The sequence below is a fragment of the Sceloporus occidentalis genome, unplaced genomic scaffold, assembly GCF_023333645.1.
Source record: "Sceloporus occidentalis isolate IW3139 unplaced genomic scaffold, rSceOcc1.0.p SCAF_53, whole genome shotgun sequence".
NCBI lineage: Eukaryota > Metazoa > Chordata > Lepidosauria > Squamata > Phrynosomatidae > Sceloporus > Sceloporus occidentalis.
Genome location: NW_028317033.1, coordinates 2,669,674 through 2,696,557, shown reverse-complemented (window position 1 = coordinate 2,696,557; position 26,884 = coordinate 2,669,674). Strand labels below are relative to the sequence as shown.

Genomic DNA, 26,884 nt, shown 5'->3' with positions numbered 1-26,884 from the left:
TATCATGAGGCCCCATTTTTTTATTAGTATCCCGTGCATCTTTTTTAAAGGGCATCGTTAAGTACTGGCAAAATTTGATTAGTTTACAATGGAAACGAGATGCAAATAATGTTATTTAATACCGTTTTAGTGGCTCTCTCTGATTCAACTTGTCGGAAATATGAATGTCAACAGTGATATGCCCCATCATTGATGTAGGGACATAGAAACACAGCAACATCGAATTTGATGTTTGAAGTGAGAACCATTCGGCCCGTCTAGTCTGGACATTACTTTCTGATGTAGAGAATCAGACCATAATCAGTCCTTGGTCTCATGTTAGATTCAGGACAGCTTTATGCCTATTATGCTACATTTTGATAATTACATTTTTATAAACTCCATATATACTGTATGTATATGCACTCAGTTCATATATTCTAGTGTTCTAGAATTTCTTTCTATGACTTAGTCATTACTTTTATGGTTCATTGACACCAGGGACTTAATGCTGTCATCATGCGACCTCCAGACTCCCTGACATGTCTGGACCTTTGCAAGACAGATTCCCCCAGTGGCCATAACTTTTATCACCGACTGAATAATAAGAGGTGACAGGCGGAAGTTATATGTAAGGGCACAGCCCTGAAAAATGTCACCGTGATCTTGAGACCAAGATAGGAGGGATCTACATTCAGCTTTTAGACTTTATGGCTGGATTTTTATGCTGTAGGAATGAAATTGGAGCATCTACGGATTGGGGGATACCATCAAACTCTTAACTTTTCAGATATACACAAGTTGTTCTTTCAACTCCTTACGTTCACGATACGTATTAAAGGGTCAACTTTAGGGAAATTCATCCGCACAAGTAACTTCATTGGTCCTGTTTAATGCATAATGCATTAATGTAGAGAAATTTCTTCTATTCTCTATTAGACTATCCATTATACAGGGCCAGTTCACTTTTTAATGCAGTATGCTTGCCCCTCATAATGCATAATTAAGGGCGGTGGTATATTTGTCCACCCCACAGCATGCAACCTTGTGCATTGTAGAACCAAATCTAACAACTATTACTTGTCAATGTCAAATCCGCTGGTCATAGAACAGATTTTGACATAAATACGTTTCCATTATGATTCCATTAAAATGTAAATGGGGTCTTAATGTGTCCTCATAAAAATGAAATACAGTAATATAATGTGGTAATATTATTTAATGCAGGGTTTATTTTACCATCACTGTTTACAGGCAATTGTGCATATTTAATTGTATCAAGGTGAAAGGAAACCGCCAGTATATGTGCTCACGTCTGATGGTATAACGCACACACTGAGCACTTCCACCGTAGTGTTGCTCTTGAGGTAGTCAGCTTGGAAACTGTGATATAAGTTAAGAATTTATTCCATATTCTGTGGCATGTTTGAAGTGGCATATGACATTTAAAGCTTTTCAAATTAATTATATAGAGGCCACTTCAGTATGGATGATGTATGGCTTTGTGATGTTGTATGCAACGCGTGTATAATATTTGAAGTTTTGCGTAGGAGTCAGGCCCAGACTGGGACAAAAAATAGGCCCGGGCATTTAAGCCAGAGCAGCCCATTTTTATTTATTTATTTATTGTTAAAGCCCACCCTTCATGTACCATCTTTGCACTTACTCATTCACACAAATCATTAACACATTCATTAATGCAGTCTCACAAATCATTCAAGCAATTCATCCACACATGAATTCATTATTTGTCATATGCATTCACACAATTCATCCACACATTTATTCATTCATTCATTCTCATACGCATTCACACTACCCCTTCTCCCCATCTTATCTGCCCCTTCTATGTTCCCCCTTTTCACTATGTACCCCTTTCCCTACTTCTCAATATGTATCCCCTCTCCCCATTTCTCACATCTAACCCTCCTCTGCCCCTTCTCACTGCACCCCCTCCCTCACCCTACTTACCTTGTTGCTGGAGCAAGCAGCAACTGCGACCGGGACCGCGGCAGGGCCGGATTGACTTAGGGGCAGACGGCAACTAAGGAACTGGCAGACAAACTCAGAAAAGCCAAGGTTATACACTGTAAAATCAAATTGAGGTACACTAGGGTGAGATGGAGGCATAAATTAAGAACAGTCCTCACTCATAAAAAAGGATGATCAATAGTTCTGACTGGGTGCCAAATCAGGACACATTGACGTAAGTCCAGACGGAGTCCAGAGCCGGGTAAAAAAACAGAATACACAGATAAAGCAGGTGCAGGAAGTACAATGCTCCAGCAAGTGAGCCTGGGAGCACCCCTGGTTATTAAAAGGCCCATAATTACCTGATGGGCCTCATGTGTGACAGGAACCAGTGGCAAAATGGAAAGGGACATGAAGAAGACATAAATCCCATTGACCACAGAGCCTCCTGTAGATGAATAGTCAGCCATGCTCAGTGTTACTAGTTCAAGCCCAGTGGTTCCTGAGAACAGTCTTACAATTTATCCTAAAGATGTTCAACAGGGTTGAGTTCAGGGCTTTCTGCAGCCACTTGAGTTCCTTCACAACAGACTCGTCCAGCCATATCTTTATGGACCTTGTTTGTGTCTTTGTATGTTGGATCTTTTGGTGCTTCATAAATATATCAATTATTCTGGTACTAATAATGGTCCACTAAATTGTAAGAACATTTAATCACAAGTAAGTTTAATCGGGACCTGTAAAAAAGGTCCATATTAAGAAAGTGAAGTGCAATGACATTATTCATTTCTAAGAAATTTGCAGAAATTTCAAAGTGAAACTTCTGATCAGCAATTTATATTTAAAAAACAGTGAAAGCTGGTGCATTTTATTGTTGTAAGGGTGGCATACCAGCTGTTGGGTTTGTGCAACCCACAAACTTCCTATCACCCTAAATGTGTCCCTGGTATAAGACTCCAAGGGTTATAGATTTCAGAACACACCATTCATTCTCTGTAGCCCCCAGGCAGATCTCTACCTCTAAATTATTAACAAAGGTTAGAGTCATGGTCGCTGCAGATCACCAAAAAAGATCACCACGGGATACCGGCATCTAGTGCCGCCTTCTAAATATTAGCGTCACTTCTCTTTGTATATATGGTATATGAATTCCTAACTTTCTCACAGGTAATTCAAACTGGGATATCTTTCAGCCTAGCATGTTTGGTTCCTATAAATATTGGTTTGAGAACAGTTTTACACATTTAAGGGATCATGTAGCATCTTTGTGCTAATATTCTAAAGACTCAGGTTTTCTTATTTGGATGGCTTGACTATATACCTTTAAGCAAACTCGATATTTACAGAAATATAGAATTGATGCGTTGGAGTGAAGAGGCACGTGACATCCAGGTGGATTTAATGGCACATTACTTGAGCATAAAAACAGGAGAAAATCATGTGTTTTGTAGCAATCATCTTGTCTAAAGTGACTTTTGCGTGGGAAGGGCTTTACAATACCTTGGTCTAGCAAACTAAAAGGTTAATTTATTTCCATTCTTCCAAAAGAGGGGTTATGGGGTCTGTGTAGCTCGATACATACAGAAACGCATGAATTTATGCACAGGATTTTCTTATGTTTGATGTTTTTACATAAATTTCGCAATAGCAATTCAGACGTGCTTAGCATCAGCATGTTGGTTATGAAGACATAATGGCAAAATAGGGAACATTTCATATGATTGTTGTGTGCGAAAAACTATGTTGTTGCTTAGCCCCGGTAGGTAACGGAGTCAAAATGCATCGTAGCTGGAGTGCCAGCAGTTCCATGACACATAGAATTACATAGAATTACTAAGTTATTAAGATCAGAACTTTAGTGATCCCCCAACTAATCACATGCTGGGAGATTCATCAACCAGTGAAAGGGAGAAGGCAAAGAAGAGAAAATATGTGAAGGATTGCATTGTTGGGGCAGCATGAAGAAATTGGGAAAAGGGGAAGAAAAATCACCCCCTTGGCTCCTGGGATTTAAGGAATGTGGAAATCCGCACTGAACGAGATGCAGCCAGTGTTTCGGTCTGGCTGGATTTCCCTGACTCCAGCCCCCCCCCCCCCCCCGAGTGGGCTTATTGAGTATCATTTGGTGTATCTTAATGTTTGATGTTTTCATACAGCCAGTATGCTAAACAGGCTGGAAAATTTCTTACGCCATATTGAATATTTATGCCAGCTAGCAGCTGCAATGTGTTATGAAGGTTTTGGTATGGCACTATGAGACTGTATAATTTACTACAGAGCTATGTCTGGCAGTATTATGTGAATCTAAGCACAGCTTTAATCATACATTTCAAGCAGGATTCACTCTCTCATTACCACTAAAGCAGTAGAGAACCTGCAGGGTTCCCCAGGGTTGCAGCTCTCATGTGGACCTTCATATCTTTCTAGTGGTCTAGTGGGAGGGCAGAAAGAACCATGACTCGCTCTGCTCCTTCATTTATTCATGTAGTGAAGATATCAATGCGATTGTAAGACCGATTAACCTGTTCCTTGCCACCAGACTACCCATTATCTGCTCAAGATACCTCCACCCATTATTGATTTTGGTATACGAAAGACAGCAGTGTTTGGGAATTTGAAATTGTTCTTATATGGGAATCACTTAGTTACACATCTTAGTATGAAATGCAATCTTATTTTATAGGATAAGACTAATAAATTGTGACTACTAAAAAATTACAAATTTAAATTCCATGATAATTCTGTTCATTTCCGTGTCATCGTTTTCAGAAGCTCAGGGCCAGCTTATTACAAGAAATGTTCATCTTCTAACATACTTGGTTTTTTTTTCTCCTGTCGTAAACACAGTGCGCAAAACCAATTAGCTTATGTGGCTGTGTGATGCATTTTAACGAAGATCGGTTCCAAATCTGTGTTTGGTTCTTATCGCATGCTGAGTGTCAAAGTGCCGGGCCTGTGATTGATGATTTTTCCAATGCACATTTGAATGTTATGGAGTAAATTTAGACATACGGAAAAGCAGAATAACAGGCTGGGAAAAAAAAGCATGACAGAAGAAAGAAAGGGTCCTAAAAAAAATGCATATTTCTAAAAAGAAGGAAGATTGACTTTTAAAATGATTATTCAAATGAGGAAAATGCTGCATAAAGGTTAACGATGGCCTCATACAAATTTCTTCTTTTGCGATGAATTTCACAGCTGACGTCAACATTGCTATAGTTTGCAAAAGATCGGCACAGCTGTTTTTACGCAAATTAATGTTTAATTAATGTATTACAGGCTGCACTCTGTAGGGGACCTACAAGCCAAGCTAAACAAATAGCAAATTTCATGGGAATTGTGTACTAGTCTGCTAGTGTAATTACACAGATGTTTCTCCCTGAGTAAGAATCTCGAATGAAATGTATCATGATTCGTACAGAAATCTGGTGACCCTTAGGTCAGAGATGTATAGCTGGTGATTGGCAAACTTGGAAAAAGGAAAGCTCAATTCCTACATAAGCTTGTCCATCTTTAGTATAATAGGTTACAAAATGTCATTGTATAAAATTAGAATATTCTATTTTTTGTAAAGGAATGGTCCTGTGATTTTTTGGTTTTGATATTACGGTACTTTTGAATGGCCTACCAGCTCCACCAGCAAATGCTCTACAGAGTGTTTTTGAATGAAGCATTCCGCAGACCTGGTGCACCTTGCGTGCCAGATGGATTCCAGCACGTTTCAAGATGTGATAAAGCGTTCAGTATCAGAAATAACACCTACAGTACTTCTATTTGCATCTTTTTCAGTTCCAGAAACGTAGACCCTTTTGATGGAAATACATGTAGCATTAGTTCATATACATTGTTCTCCTCCCCAGTGACCTACAGGATACCTACTGTGAATTCCAAAGTCCATGTCTTATTTAACCCTTTATCCCTTGCTGTTGGGGATACCTGTTACTTCATGCAGCTAGTGAGATTGGCCGTGATGACATGCATGGCATGTCCGCCTCCATAGAAGTTATGTTATATGAGCAGCAAAGGATAATTATGTCAATCTTGACAACTAAAAAGGCAAGCACCAGAACAAGGTGCAACTATAGTATACAGCACATTCTATATAATTTAAGGTGTGTAGCATGATATATTATTTGATTATCTGTGGTGGACCCCTTTAATGTTGATATAGTTCATTGATGCCAGATAATGATAAGTAAAATGCTTTGTACTTACTGACGTTAATTATCATGTGTTAGTTATCTCCGAGGTTCATGCTCCAGCACTATATAGGGGTGATCAACATGTAGAATTAAAAGGACTACAACTCCCATGATGCTCATGTAGTACATTTTAAGAACTGTTTCGATGTTGAGCTTCACAGTGTCGAACATTGTTGTTGAAATCCTGTACTCAATCTTATTTTTACTTTTCTAAGTAAGGAAGTTGATGCAGTTATATAATGCCATTGATTTAATAATTGCATCTCCCTATGCATATCTCAACAGGAGACTTACGAGTTGGTTGATGCTTGACGTGAATACTTAGTGCCCAATTTTCCTGTGCTTAAGACTCAGTTATGCTAATTAATATAAGAATATGAAGGTCCTAGGGGGGATTATATGTAATCCGAGAAGGGATTCTGTAGTTTGCCAGCATTTTAATAGTGAAAATACTTCAAACCCGCTTGTCCTGCAGGATTAAATGCTACTGATAGTCATCTTAATTAACAATCCATTTTACATCAAGAAACATTAGTTGTTTAGGGTTACAGACGATAGCAGAATCATGTGACCTTCTCAGTCGCCAAGAAATACTTTCTCTTTATTACAAGACGATCGCATCCTGTTATATTTTCCATGTCTATCTTAAACTGAATCTGCATTTGCATCCCTTGACCAACACAGCTAGCCTTTTTAAAAGGTTTGCATGACCTTACCAAAGCTAGCCTTGATTGGATGGAGCCAGTCCACTTTTCGATATGTGCTTTGATCCATTATGCCTCATGTGTTTTGCTTACAGTATCTTCAATATAATTAGGACAATATGGACTTCCATCTTTATTGGGCAACATTTCCCATCTATTATTCTTATATCAAAAGTTTTGTTATTTACCTGTAAAACATGCAAACAAGTCAATTGTCACTTTAATTGTTAAAGTTCTGAGCAATAATTTTTAGTCTAACAATGGAATTGGGTCATACTTTGTATTTTTTGTTGCCCCCGCATTGCTTCTCATCTTCCCACCAGTTCCTTTGCGATAGATATGAGGAGGTATAGGATACTGGATTAGCTTGCAAGCACCAACATTGACAGCTAAATGAAGCCTTTGCCTTACACACTAAATCTCCTTACTTGTCAAGTGGCACACAGAGCAATTGGATTTATTTGATTTGATGATAGAACAACATGGATTTCTAGTTTTTTGTTTTTTTAATTGCTGACATGGTCAGCTGGCACCAGTAAAAAGACTGCAAGTCTATAAGCTATAACTCTTTGTCTTTTTTTTTGGTATGAGGTCCAGGGCTTGTTGGTGGTTGCATGTGTGTATGGATGTGTGTGTAAGTTATCCTTTAAAGCTCCAAAACCTTTTTTGTGTTCTAACTCTAAAAGTTGACTTGTTTTTTTCTCCAGAGCTACTTCAATTGGCTTGATTCCCTGTTGCCACCTTTAAACATTTCCCTATTCCTGAAGATTTTTATTTGCTTTCTACATTCTGCATTTTTGCTTTCGTATACACAGATGAAGGGCAATGACCTATTGTTTGATAAAGATGTATAAATTATTATCATACATCATTATTCTACTTGCTGTAACACCACACATTAACATGCAATCTGGTACCATACAGTTATGAAAACACGTACACACTCTCCCCCTTCCGCTAGGGGCCGCTAATTGTAGGCTCACCCCTGACACCATACGCTGACACACACACACACATGCTCATACCATACATTTTAACAGGAGTAGGGCTGCAACTAACGATTATTTTCATAATCGATTAGTTGGCCGAGTATTTTTTCGATTAATCGGATAAAAAATGAATGTAAATTTTTCATTTATTTAAAATAATTTAATAAACAAATGATGTTAAATACAAACAGCAGAATAAAAAAAACTTTGATAAAATGCATTTCTTGTCTTTATTTCCCAACCAGCCCCCCCAATTTATGCACATTTGAGCCCAGACATGCCACGCTGCCTCCCAGACATGCCACGCGGCCTCCCAGACATGCCACGCTGCCTCCCAGACATGCCACGCTGCCTCCCACATATGCCACGCTGCCTCCCACATATGCCACTCCACGCTGCCTCCCACATATGCCACTCCACTGTACCCCCACATATGCCACTCCACGCTGCCTCCCACATATGCCACTGTGCCTGATACACCTTATACCCCCTGATACACCACTTCATCCTCCCCAGACATGCCACACTGCCTCCCAGACCTGCCACGCTGCCCTTCCCACATATGCCACTCCACTTTACCTCCAGATATGCCACTGTGGCCCCAGATATGCCTTATACACCCTGATACACCACTCCGTCCTCCCCAGACATGCCACACTGCCCTCCCCACATATGCCTTATATACCGTATATGCCTTATACCCCCGGATATGTCTCTCCGTCCTCCCCAGATATGCCTTATACCCCCCAGATATCTCATAGTGCCCTCATAGAGTCACAGACCCGTTCGCATCACACTGACACCATACTTTTATAAATAAGTACTGGGTTAATCTTCACTGCCCCCAGGATTTAGATTCCCCTTAGTTTGCCCCCCTTTATCTCTAACTGCACCTTAAGTTAACTTTATTAAATTAATTAAATTAACCCTCAGTCCTCATCATTAAATTTACCCTAAATACCCCATTAACCATAACTACCCCTAAATTAACTCTAAATACCCCATCAACCACAGCATCCCCTAAATAACCCTAAAGACCCCATCAACAGCCCCTAAATTAACCCTAAACACACCATTAACCACAACTGCCTCAAATTAAGCCCAAACACCCCATTAACCATAGCTGCCCCTAAGTTAACCCTAAACACCCTATTAACCATAACTGCCCTTAAATTAACCCTAAACACCCCATTAACTATAACTTCCCCTAAATTAACCCCCACCTCCCCTAACTTTCAGCAGCCCAAATATTAATTTTAAACTTAGTTAGATGAGTGTCACAGCCATGTGGTTCTGGCCTTCTGGGAGAAGGAAGGGGGCGGGGCCAGTTGTCACAGTGATTACAGGGAGGGGCTGGTACGTAGGAGCTGCTGCTGTGAGTCACTGAAACGGATTATATAATGAGGAGTATTTTTAAGAGCGTTTGCTCTGAAAAAACCCTCATTTTATAATCGATAAAAATCGATTCAACTTTTGCAATGCCTTGCAGAATGGCATGTGTTTTCACACATATATTTTGCTGTAAGTAGCATTACTCTTAGTTTTTTAGTGTATAGAACTGTAAAATGTACTAAGAAAGTAAACAACAAAGTCTTGCTTGGACACTAGTGGAGAGTAACTCTATTCCCTGGGAGAATTTTACATATAAAAACATATAAGAGACGGAGAACAGATACACATATTTTAAATATACTTTTTGTAGGACATATGAGTATGTTCTTCTATGTATCTACAATTCTCCAAGCTACAACATGTAGCATTGCGCTATAGGTCATATTTCCCTAGATCTCTTAATAAACAGACCAATAGTTTGAACTGTTAGGATCCCCACCCTTGTATGCTAACTCTCAAATAACATTATCAGATACCAATAACTTCTGATCATGAAATCAAAAAGGCAGAATAAAGGGGGACAGTGCCCTGACCAATCTGCCCGCCAAATATATGTGCACTTTAGAGATGAATTAACCCAATCCAGGAAGAAGCAGGTTGAATCAAAATTGGCCAGCTACCAACTGAATGCCAGGTTTAATGTCAATATAATTAACCACCAATCTGCAGTAGGCAGTGGCTTATAACAATATAAAATATCTGCTTGTCGATATCATTCCGTCAGCAGATTATATCAATAGCAACCCCTTCTCCACAATGTGTTTTTTCATATTTTAAAATTGATAGGAAAGTCAAATTGTGTTTAATGCATTCATAAATGTAAAAATCTAATCGTTGTAAGGAGTGCAGTTCTGCAAGCAGGACTTCTGTACAGCGTTCGTGCTGCAGCTGTGGTTTTGCTAACGTTCATGTCTGACTCTGTCCATGGTGCTGACAGGAGTGATGTATCGCTAGAGAGATATGCCTTGAATATATACAATGATAAAGATCCTTTATGCTTGAAAAGACTTAAAAAATGTAAGTTTTTGAATAATTGAGTGTGTATGTGTGTGTGTATATATATATATATATATATATATATATATATATAATCAGTACCGTGGATGGGGCTAGATAGGGCGGATTATTGGACAGTCTATGGCACCTGCGGTCTATGCAGGATAGTTTCTAGCATTCAATGTCATGAACAGGGCTAAAATGATCAGGGGCAGCTGATTTTAGCAGATAACCAAGTAGATCTATCCCTAGGGTGGATTATTGTGATAGTTTATCTATGGCCCCTTAGTTTGTAAGTGTAGTACATTCTAGCACATCACAGTCAAAACTGAAAGCAGATGGCAAATTTAGGGCAGTTTCCCAGAGGGATGAAGTTTATTAGATTCAAGGGGGAAAACAGTTGTCCGGGCTTACCAAAATTATTTCATTTATCGTATTTCTCACGTATCATACATATATCCCTCTTTCAGTGCTGCTACAAATATCCAAAGGGAAAACCCTTGCTTGAAAAGCATTAAGTCCCTGTCTCATCTTTGTTGAAGCATTGGGATTTGCCTTGATCTGACCATATAAAAATAATGTAAATAATTTCAATTTAAATACAATAAAGATATTTGAGTATTTCTGAGCTTCAGCTTTTATATTGTTCTTAAAATGCCATGTCTGTTTTTTGACGTGTATCTGGAATCTCTCTAGAGCAGAGAGTTAACAAAGTCAATTCCTATATAAGTCATACAATCAGTCTTTGAGTGACAGAAGAGCCAAAGCACCATGACAGGTCACGGTTTGTCATTTATCAATGTGATACATGTCCCGACTACCAGGATAGCAAACGGTAAACAGCACCATTATTGCAGCCGTGCATCTCCCAGCATACAATCTCCACAACAAAGATATAAAAGGCCTACAAATATAACTGCAAAACCCTTATAAATGTCTATATAGCTGCATTAAAATGTGTTCTTTTTGCCACCAGCTGGCCCATGTGATGGGAAAGGGTTAAATGGTTCACAAAGTAGGCAGTAGAGCACTATGGTTACATAATTCTTTCAGTTAGTAACAGATTTGTGCACGTTAAGGTGCCAGAACGTCACTCATCGCAGTCTGTGTCCCTGTACCTTTCTCTCTGAAGATGTGTTTTGAAATCTCCCCATCTGTTTACACCGAGGATGGGGAAGAACGCCTGCTGCCTGCAACCTCTCCTGGAGTCATAAGAACAGAGCCAGAGGTTTTGTATGTCTGTGGTGGGGAGCTCACAATATCAGGTGGCATTTGTAGCCCTGGGCATGATTGTTTCCAAGATCTGCTGTCGTTTCACTCCTTGGCACACGTACAATTAAAGATTTTTAGGGCATGGAAAATAATTGTAGCTAGTAGCCTCCAGCTACTTACCTACTCCGTTACCCTACCAATCCTTCTTTATGGCATCTCTATACCAGCTTTACTACTCTCTTTCTAGAGATTAATGATCACAACATCCGAATTCCATTGTCAATTAAATTAGAATAACAGTGGCTTTTGACTGCAAAATTGAATGTTCTCTGTTCAGGCAACGCTTTGTTCAGGCAAAGTAGTTACTGGCTTAACTATGGCTATGAGTGGGTCCCTGGGCTAATAGTCATTACAGTTACAGTTCTCTCTCTGGAGTTGCAAATAAAAATAATTACAGAGCAAATGAAACAGTGAATTTGTGAATCAGGAGTGGACTCACCACAGCTTTAAGAACCTGGGTGCAAGTAGGTTACAAGGTATATATATATATATATATATATATATATATATATACACATATATAATATGAATATAAAACCAGTCGCATAACAAATGCCGGAGGGGCCTGCGAGACTTATGGTGGGAACACCCAAGATCCTTTTTATACAGACATACCAACATACACACATCTGCCTTTGTTGGCTGAGGAGAGTCTAGTAGCATACTTACACACATGCACACACTAACATACTAACACTCAGATATTCACATACACACAGACTTTAGCATACTTACACACAGTAACACACTTCATACATTCAGTAACACTCTTCATACATTCAGTAACACATACCGTGTAACACACTTACACACACAGTAACACGTACTCACACAAAATTACTAACATAAACTTATGCAAAAATATTCATACATACACAAAGTAACACACTTACACACAGTAACATACTTACACAGCGACACACTAAGAAGAGAGCAAACCACTGCCCCCCCACACACATCATGGTCCTGCTTCTGAGCGCTGTGAAATTACATCATATTTCAGGCTCAGTCATTGTGTTTGGACCAAGGGAGTTTGGCCTTCAGACCCAGCACTATGCCCTGGATTCTAGCTTTTTAAAGTTTTTGTTCCACTTTAATTGCACTTTGACATTAATTGCACATTGGAGTAAAATCAAATGAACTTTAGCAAATCTGGCATAATGTACAATTGTTTTCCCTGAATCTTTTATCACATATTTTTTTATATATATAAAAACCCATCAGTGCCTGTTAGACTTTTGCACATGGGCCAAATTCAAACACATTTTTCATTTGATTTTGGATATCAATCTCATTTCCTGACATTTCTGTTCTGATAAAGTTTGGAAGTTTTTTTAAAATTTGGAAGCGATCTTCTTTATAACGCACTCATGCTCTGGCATACTCTTTCTCACACTCTTTCTCCAAATGTATCCCCACCTTCTCCACAGCTCTGCTTCTTTTATCTTTTGTGATCCACTTCTTCCAGATGTGTTCCAGATGGCCAGGGTAATGCAGTGGATCACCAGAGAAGAAAGGTGAACGAAGACACAAAAAATAAGAAGAAAGAGAAGAAGAAGAGAACAACAAGCAGAGCTGTGGAAAAGGAGACTGAGAAAGTAGGGAGACATTGAGAAAGAGAGAGAGAGAGCGAGAGAGAGAGAGAGCGTCACAGAGATTCAGTGCAGAAAATGAAATGCAAATGAAAATTCACAGCTTTCCTCTTAGTTGTTTTTTTGAGTTTTTGGTGAGGGTTGTTTTCAGACCTTCATATGAAAAAACTAATTTTTCCAGTTTTCTTAAAATTCATACAAATCTGAATGCACAAGCTACTGCCTGTTTTTGTGACACATGACAATTAAGTAATCCCAGCAGGGGCTTGAGCTTTCATCAGTACTAGGATTGATGCTTCTAATACTTTACTGAGTGTTAAAGTCAGCAGTGTATGCGTGTGGTATATGCTAGGGACTTCAATTTGTTCCTTTTTAGTCTTTTGCTCTCTAAAATTGAGAGAGTTTCATAAATGTTTATGCAATGCCTCGGCTAATAAGTACAAGATTTCATACCCCACTGATTATGTAGCAGATAAGAAGATCCTGCTGAAACCTCCAATTATCTGCAATTATTTCTGGTACAGTTTCTGCAATTTCTCTTTTTCTGTTTTAATGCTGTGTAAGAGGACTACAGAGTGGGTAATTTTGTGTTTTGATTGTTCAGCATTAATAAATTGCAAGCCCGTGATATAATGGCAATTCTGGCCTGACCAAAGTAATTTGATTATCCTACAAGCAACTTACATTTTAGCTTGGCTTCTACAAAACAGAAAATCTGCCGTATTATTTTAGAAATCAAAACTATAAATCACCTAGTGTTTATAGAACAGAATTTACTTCGTCTTTGACCAGCAACATTATATTGTTTCCTGTATTTTCATACTGAGATACAAACCAAAGTAGAACAAATTTAGATGGTATGTTTATATTACAATATGAAAAATAATGAACTGTGGCAGTTTTTCAAAAAATACTGCACATTTTAGTGAAGTCACGCTTAGCTATATGTTTTTTTTCTATTGAAATGGTACTCTTCGACATATAAAGAGATAGCGAAATGGAATTATGCCCATGTGATGTGAGCAGACCCACACATGACATCGCATATCATAGCTGTCTTGGCATAAGGGACTCAACTGCATATCACTCAAGTGTGCTGTTTTAGGAGGGTCAGGGCAGATTTTCAGGTACAGTCCTGTGTTTGTGGGCAAAGGGGATGATGGCGTGGATGGAGGATGAGAGGTAAACATAAGGAAGGTTGATTTGTGTCGGGTTTAGTAGTCGGAGCCCAATATGCAAGGCTTGAGACGTGGATGAATCAAAAGCGAGGTACCGATAGGGATGAGACGTAAACGAAGTCAGGATAAGCAGAGGTCGGTTCAGGCAGCGAAGGTTCAGACACGATAAGGAAAGCGAAGGGTCAATATCCAATGAAACAATGATAAGGAAGCACTGACGTATATACGTAGAGAGCACAGTTGTGTTCCGGCCGTCCTGAAGATCACCAGGCCGGGAAGAAGACCGCGGCATCGTCAACGGCGGGGAGTGAGCAGTTCTGCCACGTCGGACCCCTCTTCGTACGTCGCCATATCGGCGGTGTGGGTCAGAAGGGACCAAGGTGAGTACAGCGGCGGGGACCTGACAGTGCCCCCATCCTAGGATGCCGCCTCCGGAGGCATGTGGTACCCGGTTTGTCCGGATGATGGAGATGAAAACGATGGATCAGTTTGGGAGCATGGACATCGGTGGCGGATTCCCACGTTCTTTCTTCTGGTCCGTATCCCTTCCATTGTATGAGATATTGTAAGGATCTTCGTCTGATACGTGAGTCCAGAATCTCCTGCACCTCATATTCGGGTTCCCCTGTTATGATGACCGGAGCCGGAGGCGTGGAGCCCCTAGAAGGATAGGGATCGGGAACAGCCGGTTTCAAGAGCGATACGTGGAAGGAAGGATGTATCTTGTACCAATCAGGAAGATCTAGTCGGACCACCACTGGAGAGACGAGTTTCTTTATTGTGAAAGGACCGATGTACTTGGGACCCAATTTTCTGGATGGACAAGACAGTTTCAGATGCTTAGTGGATAACCACACCTGTTGGCCTATCTTGTACTCGGGTGGTGTTTGTCGTTTCCGATCGGCATATCGTTTATACGACAGTTGGCTTTCACGTAGTGTTTCATGTGCCCGTTGCAGGTGGCGAGCCAGTTGACGTAATCGCTCTGTTACGTCAGGAACAGAAGTGAGCGGTGGAAGGCCAGGGAGGCTATTGGGATGGTATCCATAGTTGAGAAAAAAGGGGGAGGCACGCGTGGAGTCATGTCGTCTGGTATTGTAGGCAAACTCCGCCGTGGTGAGCAGTTCTTTCCAATCGGATTGGAGGTACGTACAGTAGCAACGAAGGTATGTCTCCACGGTCTGGTTTGTTCGCTCTGTTTGACCGTTCGACTGGGGATGGAAAGCAGTGGAAAGGTCTACAGAGATGTTCAACGAGTGACAGAATGCTTTCCAGAAACGGGAGGTGAATTGCGTGCCTCGATCGGAGAGTATGGATTCGGGTATGCCATGGAGTCGGAATACGGAGTCAAGGAAGAGGGTGGCTGTTCTTTTGGGCCATTTTTGTCAACCGATCGACCACAACCATGATTGTGTTGTATCCTTGTGAGTCTGGGAGGTCTATGATGAAATCAACCGTGAGATGGGTCCACGGTTGGGATGGAATAGGTAAGGGTTGTAACAGTCCCGCCATTCTGGAGGTAGCAGTCTTGGCACGGTTACAGATGGCGCAGGAAGTGACATATTTCCTTATATCGTGGGAAAGAGAGGGCCACCAGAAATGGCGTTGAATGTTATAGAGGGTTTTTCTTTGTCCGCCGTGCCCTGCTGTGAGGGCATCGTGACAATGTTGCAGCACAAGAGGACGTATGGGTTCAGGAACATAGATTTTCCCATGTGACAGGGGATATCCTTCTGGTGAGGTCGGGAGATCAAGGGAGGAAGCAGCTTTTTGGATATCCTGCAAGAAGTGGGTCGTGACACCCATGAAGTGATGTGTTTGCAGTATTGTCTCCTCTTGTTTGGGTTTTGCCTCTTCTGGGGCATGCATCCTGGAGAGGGCATCTGCTTTTTGATTCTTTGAACCAGGACGATACGTGACATGAAACGTGAAGAGGGAGAAAAACAGAGCCCAACGTGCTTGACGGGGATTGAGACGTTTGGCGGTTCTGAGGTACTCTAGATTCTTGTGGTCTGTATACACCGTGACGGGGTCTTTGGCACCTTCAAGAAGATGCCTCCATTCTTCGAAGGCTCTTTTGATGGCTAGTAGCTCCTTATCACCTACGTCGTAGTTGGATTCGGCATCGGTTAATCTTCGTGAATAAAAGGCCACGGGATGTAGGAGTCCTGTGTCGCAGTCTCTTTGTGATAGCACGGCCCCGGTTGCTATGTTGGATGCATCCACTTCGAGGAAGAAGGGTCTTTTGGGATCTGGCAAATGGAGTATGGGAGCCGAGGTGAAACGATGTTTCAGGGTGTTGAACGCCTTTTGGGCGGCTGATGACCAACACCATGTGACGTCCTTTTTTGTGAGATAAGTCAAGGGTTGGATTGTCTGTGAGAAGTTCCGGATGAATTTCCGGTAGAAATTAGAAAACCCCACAAAGCGCTGTACTTGCTTTTTATTTTGTGGTATCGGCCATGAGAGGATTGCCTCTACCTTGCGGGGATCCATTTCAACCTTGCCAGGTCTGATTATGAAACCCAAAAACTCCACACAATCCGTTTCAAAAATGCACTTTTCGATCTTTGCGTATAGGTTATGTTGTTGTAACCTTTTCAAGACCTCTGTCATATGGAGAAGGTGGGTATGTAGGTCCGGGGAGAAGATGAGGATGTCGTCCAAATACACCACTACGTACTGATCGAGGAGATCTCTGAAGATGTCGTTAAGGAAATGCTGGAAGGAAGCAGGGGCATTACATAGTCCATAAGGCATGACCAAATATTCATAGTGCCCATATCGGGATCGGAACGCAGTCTTCCACTCATCGTCTTGGCCGCATTCTAAGCAGATTATATTCACCTCTGAGGTCTAGCTTGGTGTAGACGGTTGCGGTTTGGAGGCGTTCCAGGAGTTCAGGAATGAGTGGCAGGGGATATTTATTTTTTATGTTAATATGATTCATCTCTCTGTAATCCACACATGGACGTATGCTGCCATCCTTCTTCCCCACAAAAAAGATGCCGGCTCCTGCTGGGGACGTAGAGGATCTGATGAACCCTTTCTTTAGATTTTCTTGAATGTATTCCTTTAAAATGTGTAATTCCTTTTCTGCCAATGGGTATATTTTGCCATATGGTATGGGTGCTCCAGGCAGGAGATCTATAGGACAATCGTATGGTCTATGAGGTGGCAGGGTCTCTACCCCTTTTTGTCGAACACATCTTTATATTGTTCATACGCTTTGGGTAGCATGATCTCTTGTCCTTTTTTCATATTCATTTCCAATATGGAATTTATGAAACCATTCGGTGATTGTCCTCTATGATAGTTACAGACGGATGAGGAGAAGGTTAAGGTGCCTGTTGACCAGGTAATGGTAGGGTCATGGAGGCGCAACCAGGGTATCCCAAGGATAACAGGGAATAGCGGTGAGGGAACCAGATCAAATGAGAGCAGTTCGGTGTGCTTCCCTATGGAGACTTGGATAGGTGCGGTTTGTTTAGTGAGGGGACCCGTTTGCAAAAATGACCCATCTACGACTTGTATGCGCAAAGGATTTATTTTATCATGCACAGGGATGGACAAGGCATTGGCTATGTGGACGTCGAGGAAACATCCGCTGGACCCGGAGTCGATCATAGCTTGACATTCATAGGTGTTCTTATTCCACTGCAAGGAAAGAGGAACAGATAAGGGAGGCGATATGGCGGTCAGAGTAGATGGCATGATAGCAAGGTCATCTGGCTTACCCCTGTTTCTTGCCTTTCTAGGGCAGGATTCAACTGTGTGTCGACAGTTACCGCAGTAGAGACAAAGATTCTCTTGCCTTCTGCGCTGTAATTCTGCTGGCGGAAGCTTGCCTTGAACCAGACCGATTTGCATTGGTTCTTCAGTCTGGACTGGAGAACGAGAAGCAGAAGGAGAGTAAGTAGCCGAGGAATATCTCGGTGGTGCAGTAGGTGTTGTGGCTTTTTCTTGGCGTCGTTCCCTAAGACGTCGGTCTAGCTGGATCGCTTGTTGGATAAAAGACTCCAATGATTGCGGAATTCCAAAATGAGCAAAGTCATCTTTCAAGGGTTCAGACAACCCTAAACGAAACTGGTTGATCAATCCATGTTCATTCCAGCGTGTGTCAACAGCATACCGTTTGAAGTCGGTGATATAGTCTTTTACGGGTCGACGACCCTGGCGTAAAGCCCTGATAGCAGACTGAGCGGTTTCTTGTCGATGCGGGTCATCATACATGGAGGACATGACTGTAACAAAGGAATGCCAGGTCGAGACACATGGATCATTACTGCGTAGGAGGTCGTGGGCCCATTCTTGTGGAGGCCCAGATAGGAGGGCAATCACAGTGCGAACTTTTACAGCATTGGAATGATATGTGCGAGGTTTCAGTTCAAACAGGACTTCACATGCCATGATAAAAGTCCGATATTTGGTTCTGTCACGCGTGAAACGTTCTGGCAGGGGCACCTGTGGTTCTGGGTTGGTTGTCAGTTCCTCGAGTGGGTTTACAACCCGCACAACCGGGGGTGGTTGTGGGAATCCAGGTGTAGGGGCCGCAGCTTGGGCCTGCAGATCATGGACGGCTTGGGTGAGGGTGGATACCTGTCGTGTCAGGTTATCCAGTACGTCAGCCAGCTCAGCGAGCTCCATGGTATGGCTCAGATATTCTGTCGGGTTTAGTAGTCGGAGCCCAATATGCAAGGCTGGAGACGTGGATGAATCAAAAGCGAGGTACCGATAGGGATGAGACGTAAACGAAGTCAGGATAAGCAGAGGTCGGTTCAGGCAGCGAAGGTTCAGACACGATAAGGAAAGCGAAGGGTCAATATCCAATGAAACAATGATAAGGGAGCACTGACGTATATACGTAGAGAGCACAGTTGTGTTCCGGCCGTCCTGAAGATCACCAGGCTGGGAAGAAGACCGCGGCATTGTCAACGGCGGGGAGTGAGCAGTTCTGCCACGTCGGACCCCTCTTCGTACGTCGCCATATCGGCGGTGTGGGTCAGAAGGAGGACGCGGCGTGGGACCAAGGTGAGTACTGCGGCAGGGACCTGACAATTTGTGACACACATACGCATGCCTAGGAAACTGGGACAACAGTCTAGGAAATTAAGGGGAACTTTTAATCTTCCCCAAAGCCAATTTCTCAGGTATTCTGAACTTTACAACCCCATTGTGTGACACACTATGTGCTATGATGTATTACCTAGACCCTATCCTATGGGTGGTTGTGGTAGAGAGAGATGCTTGACTCTGCCACTTCCTTCCCAGCACCAAGCACCTGAAATGTTTTGGGGGAAATGTAGTAACTACCGTCGTTTACTGTTCCAGTCAAACTGCTTGCAAATGTTTATATATCAGTACAAATATTTTATTTATGTCCTGCCACCACAGGCTACTTCAAGTTTTTACTGCCCCAGTATAGGTGCCCTAGCATACCCTACAGATGCCTCTACATTGACAGCAGGTACAAAATATGCTTAATATCTGAAGATCTACGTTATAGGAAGCAGTATAGGGAACACAATATTTATATTATGCTTTAACTCTTTTGCATAGGATGGTGTTGTGTATACCAGTTGGTGGTCTCCACTATTTGCTACTTGAATGTATGTGTATGTCAAAACCAGCATTTCTTTAACGGAACATAAAAAGTCTATAAAAAGACTAGAGCCTTGAGCTATAGAAAAGGCATAGCATATACACAGAGTTCATGTACCCCTTTTAGCGCATTAGGCAGATGTCTCGCTCTCTATATGAACAGTTAGCATATGTCACAATGTACGCCTTCCTAGAGAACTGGTAGTTCAGCAGTACTTCTCCCTTAACACATTTTAATGCATTTGCAAAACTCTCGATTTTAATGTTCTTCCAGGGGTGTAAAATCTTAACATTCCTCACCCGTGCATACGCTCATTGTTCTTCCCCCTGGTAATAAGGTAATAAGTGTGAGGGTCACGTGCACCGCCATCAGAGTGCTTAAATCACCATATGTCATTGGGGCCCCTGCAGTGAGGACGGTATTACTACGGATGCTCTTGCTATAATAACAGATGGTCCATCTCGACTTGCAGACGTTTGCTAAAAGAAGATTGCATCTATTTGCAAAAAAAAAATCATTGTTATGTGGAATAAATTACCTGTACTCCTGCTAGTGGCACCTATATTTATAGCTTACTCCTTTTTTTATTTTTGACAACATTTGGGGCTTATTCCACAAAGTAAAAGTTAAAGTATCAGCACAACTGATTAAATGCAGATATCTTACAAGGAAATCATGTGAGTGACCTGACCATCACCCTGCATAAAGAAGGTGATCTTCCAAAACACAAGCATCAACTTAGGCAAGAATAGTGTCCGTCTTCTACAACTCCTGCCATGCCTTATAAGTGTAGAGCAGGCTGTACATGATGAAAAAGAAAGAACAAACAGTGAAGTCATGCTCATTGCTCAATAGTATATAGGTATAGGAAAGGCTGAACTTGATGGACGCATGTCTTTTTTCAGCCTATATAACTATGTAACTATGTAACTATGTAATTTCCTTTTAATTAATGGTAATCTCTGTCCATGCAGAAGAAAGCAAACCAACTGCAATTAAAGTAATTCAACAAGTAGGTTCTGTTAAGCTAAAGTAGCTAATTTGTATCCTGATTCCCTTGATACAAACTGATAGAAAAAGTTGTCAGTTATGTTAAAATGTATACCCAGGTATAAGCAATGACATTCCTAGTGTATTTATGCCTAGCAATGCCAACCAAGTACACTATCTAATGCCAACCCTTTATAATACCCCTAAAATGGGTTCTGCTTGTGGAATATCCGACCCGGCTAGCTGAGTGATACCTTTTATATTGAGGGGTATCTGGCTACCTGCAGCCACATCTAAATGTTAAAGTCAAAATAAATTCAATGAATTTACCCTTTTTTGGATTTCCAGTAGATTTGCTGGATATAAAAATTAGCATTTTTATATCCAGAACCAAGATGACATTATGTAGAAATGTTTGTTACATTCTAGCATAGTTTATTGCTTAGAGGCGCATTAAATTTTAAAAAAACAGAACTTAGTGAGCCATAAACATTGTGCCTATAGGCACATAATATAGAAATCTGGCCCTAAAACCACTGAACAGCAAATTCTACTCTGGGGCTCTGTAACTTGCATTGACTTGCCAGAAACTCAAAAAGAGGCACCAAAGACTAAAGCAGAATAGCACACAAAGAGACTGGTAGATTTTTTTTCTACCTGTTTAATATTTATTTGCGTTATATTAAACCTTGGGTAATTCAAGATTATACATTCCAATATTTTTATGGAAAATATAAATTAAACCAGAGGACAGCTCTTGAGCGATTTGAAAGTTCAGTAAAATTACTAGTGACTACATAGATCTATGAAAAATGAGGTTATACAATTACAGCCTAACAGTGTAATGTAACATTTGATCATTGTCAGGAAGGCGAGAGGGCACCATCCCGGCGTTAGAGAGCTTCAGAGAACACCAATTAAAATCTAATCAGTGTCAACAAATTAAATGTTTATACAGCTACTGCAAAAATGTCTGCTGACAAATGCTGTACACTGTTTTCATCAAGCACCTTTCTTTAGGGGAAAAAGATTGGGCTATCTGCGCATGGCGGCAGGAAGAGCTGGGAAGGAAGTGGCAGAGCCAAGCACCGCTCTCCACCACAAGTGTCACACAATGGGGTTAAAAAGTTCAGAACGCCAGAGGAATTGGCTTTGGGGAAGATGAAAAGTTTCACTTAATTTCGTAGACTGTCCCAGTTTCTTAGGCATGTGTCACAAATCTCCACGCTAGCGATAACATGTGATAATATACGTGTAAACAGCGGGATGTGTATTTAACCTGCCAACAGGCCCTCAACAGTCTTTGCCGCCGGCCTCCTCTAGTAATACCAAATGGTCCCTTTTGGAGGGACATATAGGTATGGAGGGGAAAATGTGTCTTATTTAACCCCAAAAAGACATAGACACACATGTGTGTGTTAATGTTCTATATATATATATATATATATATACGTTTATAGGCCCTCTTCCTCCCAGTTTCCTCATGCTCTGCAAAGTGTTTCTATGTGTAACATTTATCAAGGATTTATCAATCTTCATTCTGCTTAGAAGGCTAACATGCCAAGGGCCCTTTAAATGTAGGTTAGTTTTTGGATTATTGGGATTATTTAGGATTATTATACGGTGAGGTATTTTGCATGAAAACAGAATCTAAATGAAATTGTGCATTTTAACTAAATTCATCTTTTTAATCCTAATAAGTACATTGTAATTGTTGTGAACATCCTGGTTTTTTAACAGTTTATGGTATATAAGCCACTCTGCTTAGAGGTGATGCTGTGTACCTACCACATTTTCCTTCACATAGCCTTTCCTTGCATGTTTTCTGTGCATATATTGAAAGAAATAAAAAAGGTTCATATCCATTTTTATGTTAAATATGGGGTTTAATCATAAAAAATAACCAGATAAGTGTACTTCCGGAGCAAGTGGTGAACACAATTTGCATAATGACTTGGTGGTTGAGATTGCAGAGCACCTTACAGGAGATGTGACACGCGGGGAGGCTTTCATCATGTAACAATATGCCACTTTACATATGACAGGGGAGTTGTATGCACATGTTTAAATCTATGCACATTGTATCACATAAAATGTAACGGCAGCTTTTCTGTGGCTAACAGAGCAGTACGTGACGCGCAGAGGACAATATAATGCTAATGTGGCTCAGTCTGTAACACACAATGTAGCAGTGCTGGGAATATATAACATTACAAAATGTGTGTCTTTATAACACACAATAAAATATAAGGGTAGCATTCTAACACATGCATTTTGGGTTACACAGTAGAGTTCTAAAATAATATAGTGTTGCAGTGTCAGTGTGTGATTGTAACATACAATGTTATGTTGTAGTGTCTGTGTGTGATTGTAACATACAGTCCTATGTTGTAGTGTCTGTGTGTGATTGTAACATACAATGCTATGTTGAAGTGTCTGTGTGTGATTCTAACATGCAATGTTATGTTGTGGTGTCTGTGTGTGATTCTGACATACAATGTTATGTTGTGGTGTCTGTGTGTGATTCTGACATACAATGTTATGTTGTGGTGTCTGTGTGTGATTCTAACATACAATGTTATGTTGTGGTGTCTGTGTGTGATTCTAACACACAATGTTATGTTGTAGTGTCAGTGTTTGATTCTAACATACAATGTTATGTTGTAGTGTCTGTGTGTTTCTAAGACACAATGCAGTGCTAGTGAGTGATTCTAACATATAATGTTATGTTGTGGTGTCAGTCTGTGATAGTAACGCAACATCATTGTGAGACACTAGTGATGGTAATATTTTCTGTCTAGCTTTGTCCCACGCTTTGACTACATGTACGTGTATCAAACATCCCTATCCACCTTTTCTTTAGGGGGCACACATTTCCCTTTAATATTTCACAGCTAACTCAGGACTCAAAGCCTATTCTGCCCCTTGTCTGCCCAAGTGAAACAACATTTGTTTTAGGTCATCTAGGCTATGCATAAGTGCCAGGACTGACATCCTTTAGCAAATGGCACTATCTCATTCTGGCCTAAGAGGACGGCCTAAAACCAATACCATGAGCACAGTAGTGACCCAGACATAGTAGAAACGTTTGAGACCTTATATACCCCGGTGGCCACATGTGGGATTGCAAGTAAAAACACAAGAAATTTGGCAGTCTCCCATAAGTTTGAATCATAGCAGGACTTTGGCGATAGTGACCCTGGCCCTCTTGTCAGTCCTCCCCTGCTTGTTCATTAAATGTACACTTTAAGAATAGTGCGGAGTGAACTCTCCATTTAACTCTTTCCACTCAGAGCTTACATCTTGTGTTATTATCTACTTTCTCAGCCTGCAAGCATTGAAAAAACAAAGCCATTCTCTGATTTCTCTTCTAGATTTGTTTTGTCAGCCTCAACATTGCAGAGGAGGATTCAAGCAATCCAGCTTTACAAAAGGTAAATCATTTTATCATACCCTACTAGAGTTAAAACCTTAAGCCCAAGGCTGTGTTTGGATATAAATTTAATTAAACCAAACTGTGATTGCAGATTCACTATAATGAGAGATGAAATTAAAAACAAGATGTCACCAGGTAGAATGTATGAATAATGTGTTATGAGCAAAGAGAACTCACAAAGGAAGATAGTTGATAAGAGGCCTGGAATCCCTGGATTGTTATGACAGTATAGACATCCATTAATGGATTACAAACTGATGTTAAACATGGTGGGAATCCCAAAGTATATATATATAAATCTACCAATTTCAACCAATATATAAGGAGGTAGTAGGCTTGAGGACTTCCTTGGGTCTCTTGTTTCCAAGGAAATATTTGCTTATTACCTATCAAGGTAACAGCAGAGTGGATATCATGAAAGTGGAGAACAGAAGCACCAGAACTGTAGTCTTCTTAGAAATAAACCTTATCCAAAGGGTCCCGCTGCAGTAGTCACTATAACCCAACTACTGGTTATAAGTCATAAAATTCATGACTCTTATAACTCTCAAAAAATAAAAATTGTTACAGAAAGGCAACATTAATGCCATGTTGTAGAGAATGTCATAGAGAATGGAACAAGCTGTAAATGTATTCAGTCGGTGTAAAATAAATCATTTTAAACGGTGTATTTGTTACACTTAAATCATTTTCTACACTTTTTATAATCTGTGCAGTCCACAAAAATATATTTAATTAAGATGCACATTTGTTGTTTAGAAACTGACAGAAGTATCTCCAGATCTCCCCAAATTAATGAAATCCGTGAGAGGACAAGAACTGAGGGAAAATGAAATTGTTCTGTTGAGTGGGCTTACATCGGGGAGACTTTGGCCAACCGTTGAGAACCAACAAGTAAGTGAAACTTTTTCCCCATTAGTTCATGGCCTCCGATCATCCTGTGACAAAACATGTTCTTTTTTTAAAACAGGACAGCCATGTTTATATTGCTCACCCACCCTTTATCATTTTTATTTGGAACACCACTCCAATTTGCCTACCATTCTTCAAGCATTTAACATTAAACTGTACCAGACGTTCACTTAGACCACTTTACAGATGCTTGTAGTAGTTCTGTTCGTTAAAAATATCCTAAAACTGCTCACAAGCTGCATGTTGCTCCTATTTTATTGTGTGACCCCTTGGCTATACGAAAATGTATAGGTCCTACAAAAGTAATTATTTCTAGTAACGTTTGCCCCTTCCAGCATATGCTTACAAAAAGTATGTAGCTGTCCATCTTAAATACTTTACCAAAGCTGCTCTCTATAAAATGCAAAAGCATTGATGATTGCAAAAATGTTTGAAGATTTTAAGATGAAAACATTTGTACATCATTGCATATGCCTGACTCCAATTACTTACACGAGTATATGGATTATAATAGAATATAGATTCATTTATAAAACTGTATCATGCCATGCCTCCGAACATATTAAAGGGCCAAAGTGCTTCAGTCGGTGTGGTTAGAAGGACTGCTAGGGTGCAGATGCTTTCCTTGGACTTTTAATGTGATTTTGTTTCCTATGGATGGCTATATATGAAAATGAGTAAAGCATTCTTGTGTCTATGGGCTGTAGACTACATTAGATAAACCTAGAATTCCTAGGAAATCTTAATCTGGCCTGACAATGAGCATGATGATCAGTTGATCATTATTATTTAAACCTGGTGACACATGTCTCAGGACACATAGATATTCTGCTAGTTGTGATACAAAACCACTTTGACCCACGTCTGCGGTCATCTACAAAGAAAAATACCTCTAAAAGGCAAATGTGCCTGCAGCAAAAGAAGGGTTAAAAAGGCAAAATACCTCCCACGTGCAGCAAATACAGCGCAGAATACACAATAGCTTTTTATTCTAACCTTTACTTTGTGCACCAATCCACAAACATGCTTTATCTGTCACAAACATGCTAGTTTCATCTAATCATTTGTTCTATTCCATTTCAGCAAAATCTATTCTTCACACCTCGTAATTTCCCGTCAATAAATGCCATTATTTATTTATTTATTTTTTGAACGCCGGAACAGACCATTACAGTTTATTTTCACATGCAACACTGCTCTAAAGCCATCACATCAAACAAAAGTGAATTCCCTAAATAGCTTCCGCTAAACACTGGCCCATTATCATCTTCAGCTATTTATTTACCGATTAGGTAAGACGTTTTTATAAATATCCCCAGAATGTTTACAAAAGGTCCATTTTACTTTTATCTTTTTGATTAGCGTAATTAAACATAATTCTCATGGGAACAAATCATAAAGTACACATTTTTAATATTTACTCTATTAAAAAAAAAGCAATTGAGAAATATTTGTAGGAAGCGCTAAAAGGCTGCCCACGCATTTGATTGTATTTACAAGAGAAAGCGTGTGTGCTTGTGTACACATCAAGGTGCAAAATATATTTTCTCTGAAAAAGCCTCAGATTCAAGATATCTTCATCAAACTGGGCCAATCTGGACCAGGTGTGATGGTGGACAGAAGGTCATCCAGTGCATTGTCATGCATTTGATTATCTTGTTTCATCTAT

At 40.5% G+C, this 26,884-nt stretch overlaps 1 protein-coding gene across 1 annotated transcript in view; it reads left to right on the top strand.

Moving 5' to 3' along the window:
* Positions 1–26,884, top strand: part of LOC149288207 (A-kinase anchor protein SPHKAP-like) — a 49,005-nt gene that overhangs the window by 9,793 nt on the left and 12,328 nt on the right. The window contains exons 3-4 of the mRNA XM_089491968.1: positions 24,242–24,301; positions 25,063–25,197. Coding sequence (XP_089348094.1) covers positions 24,242–24,301; positions 25,063–25,197 — 195 coding nt within the window. The remainder of the gene's footprint in view (positions 1–24,241; positions 24,302–25,062; positions 25,198–26,884) is intronic.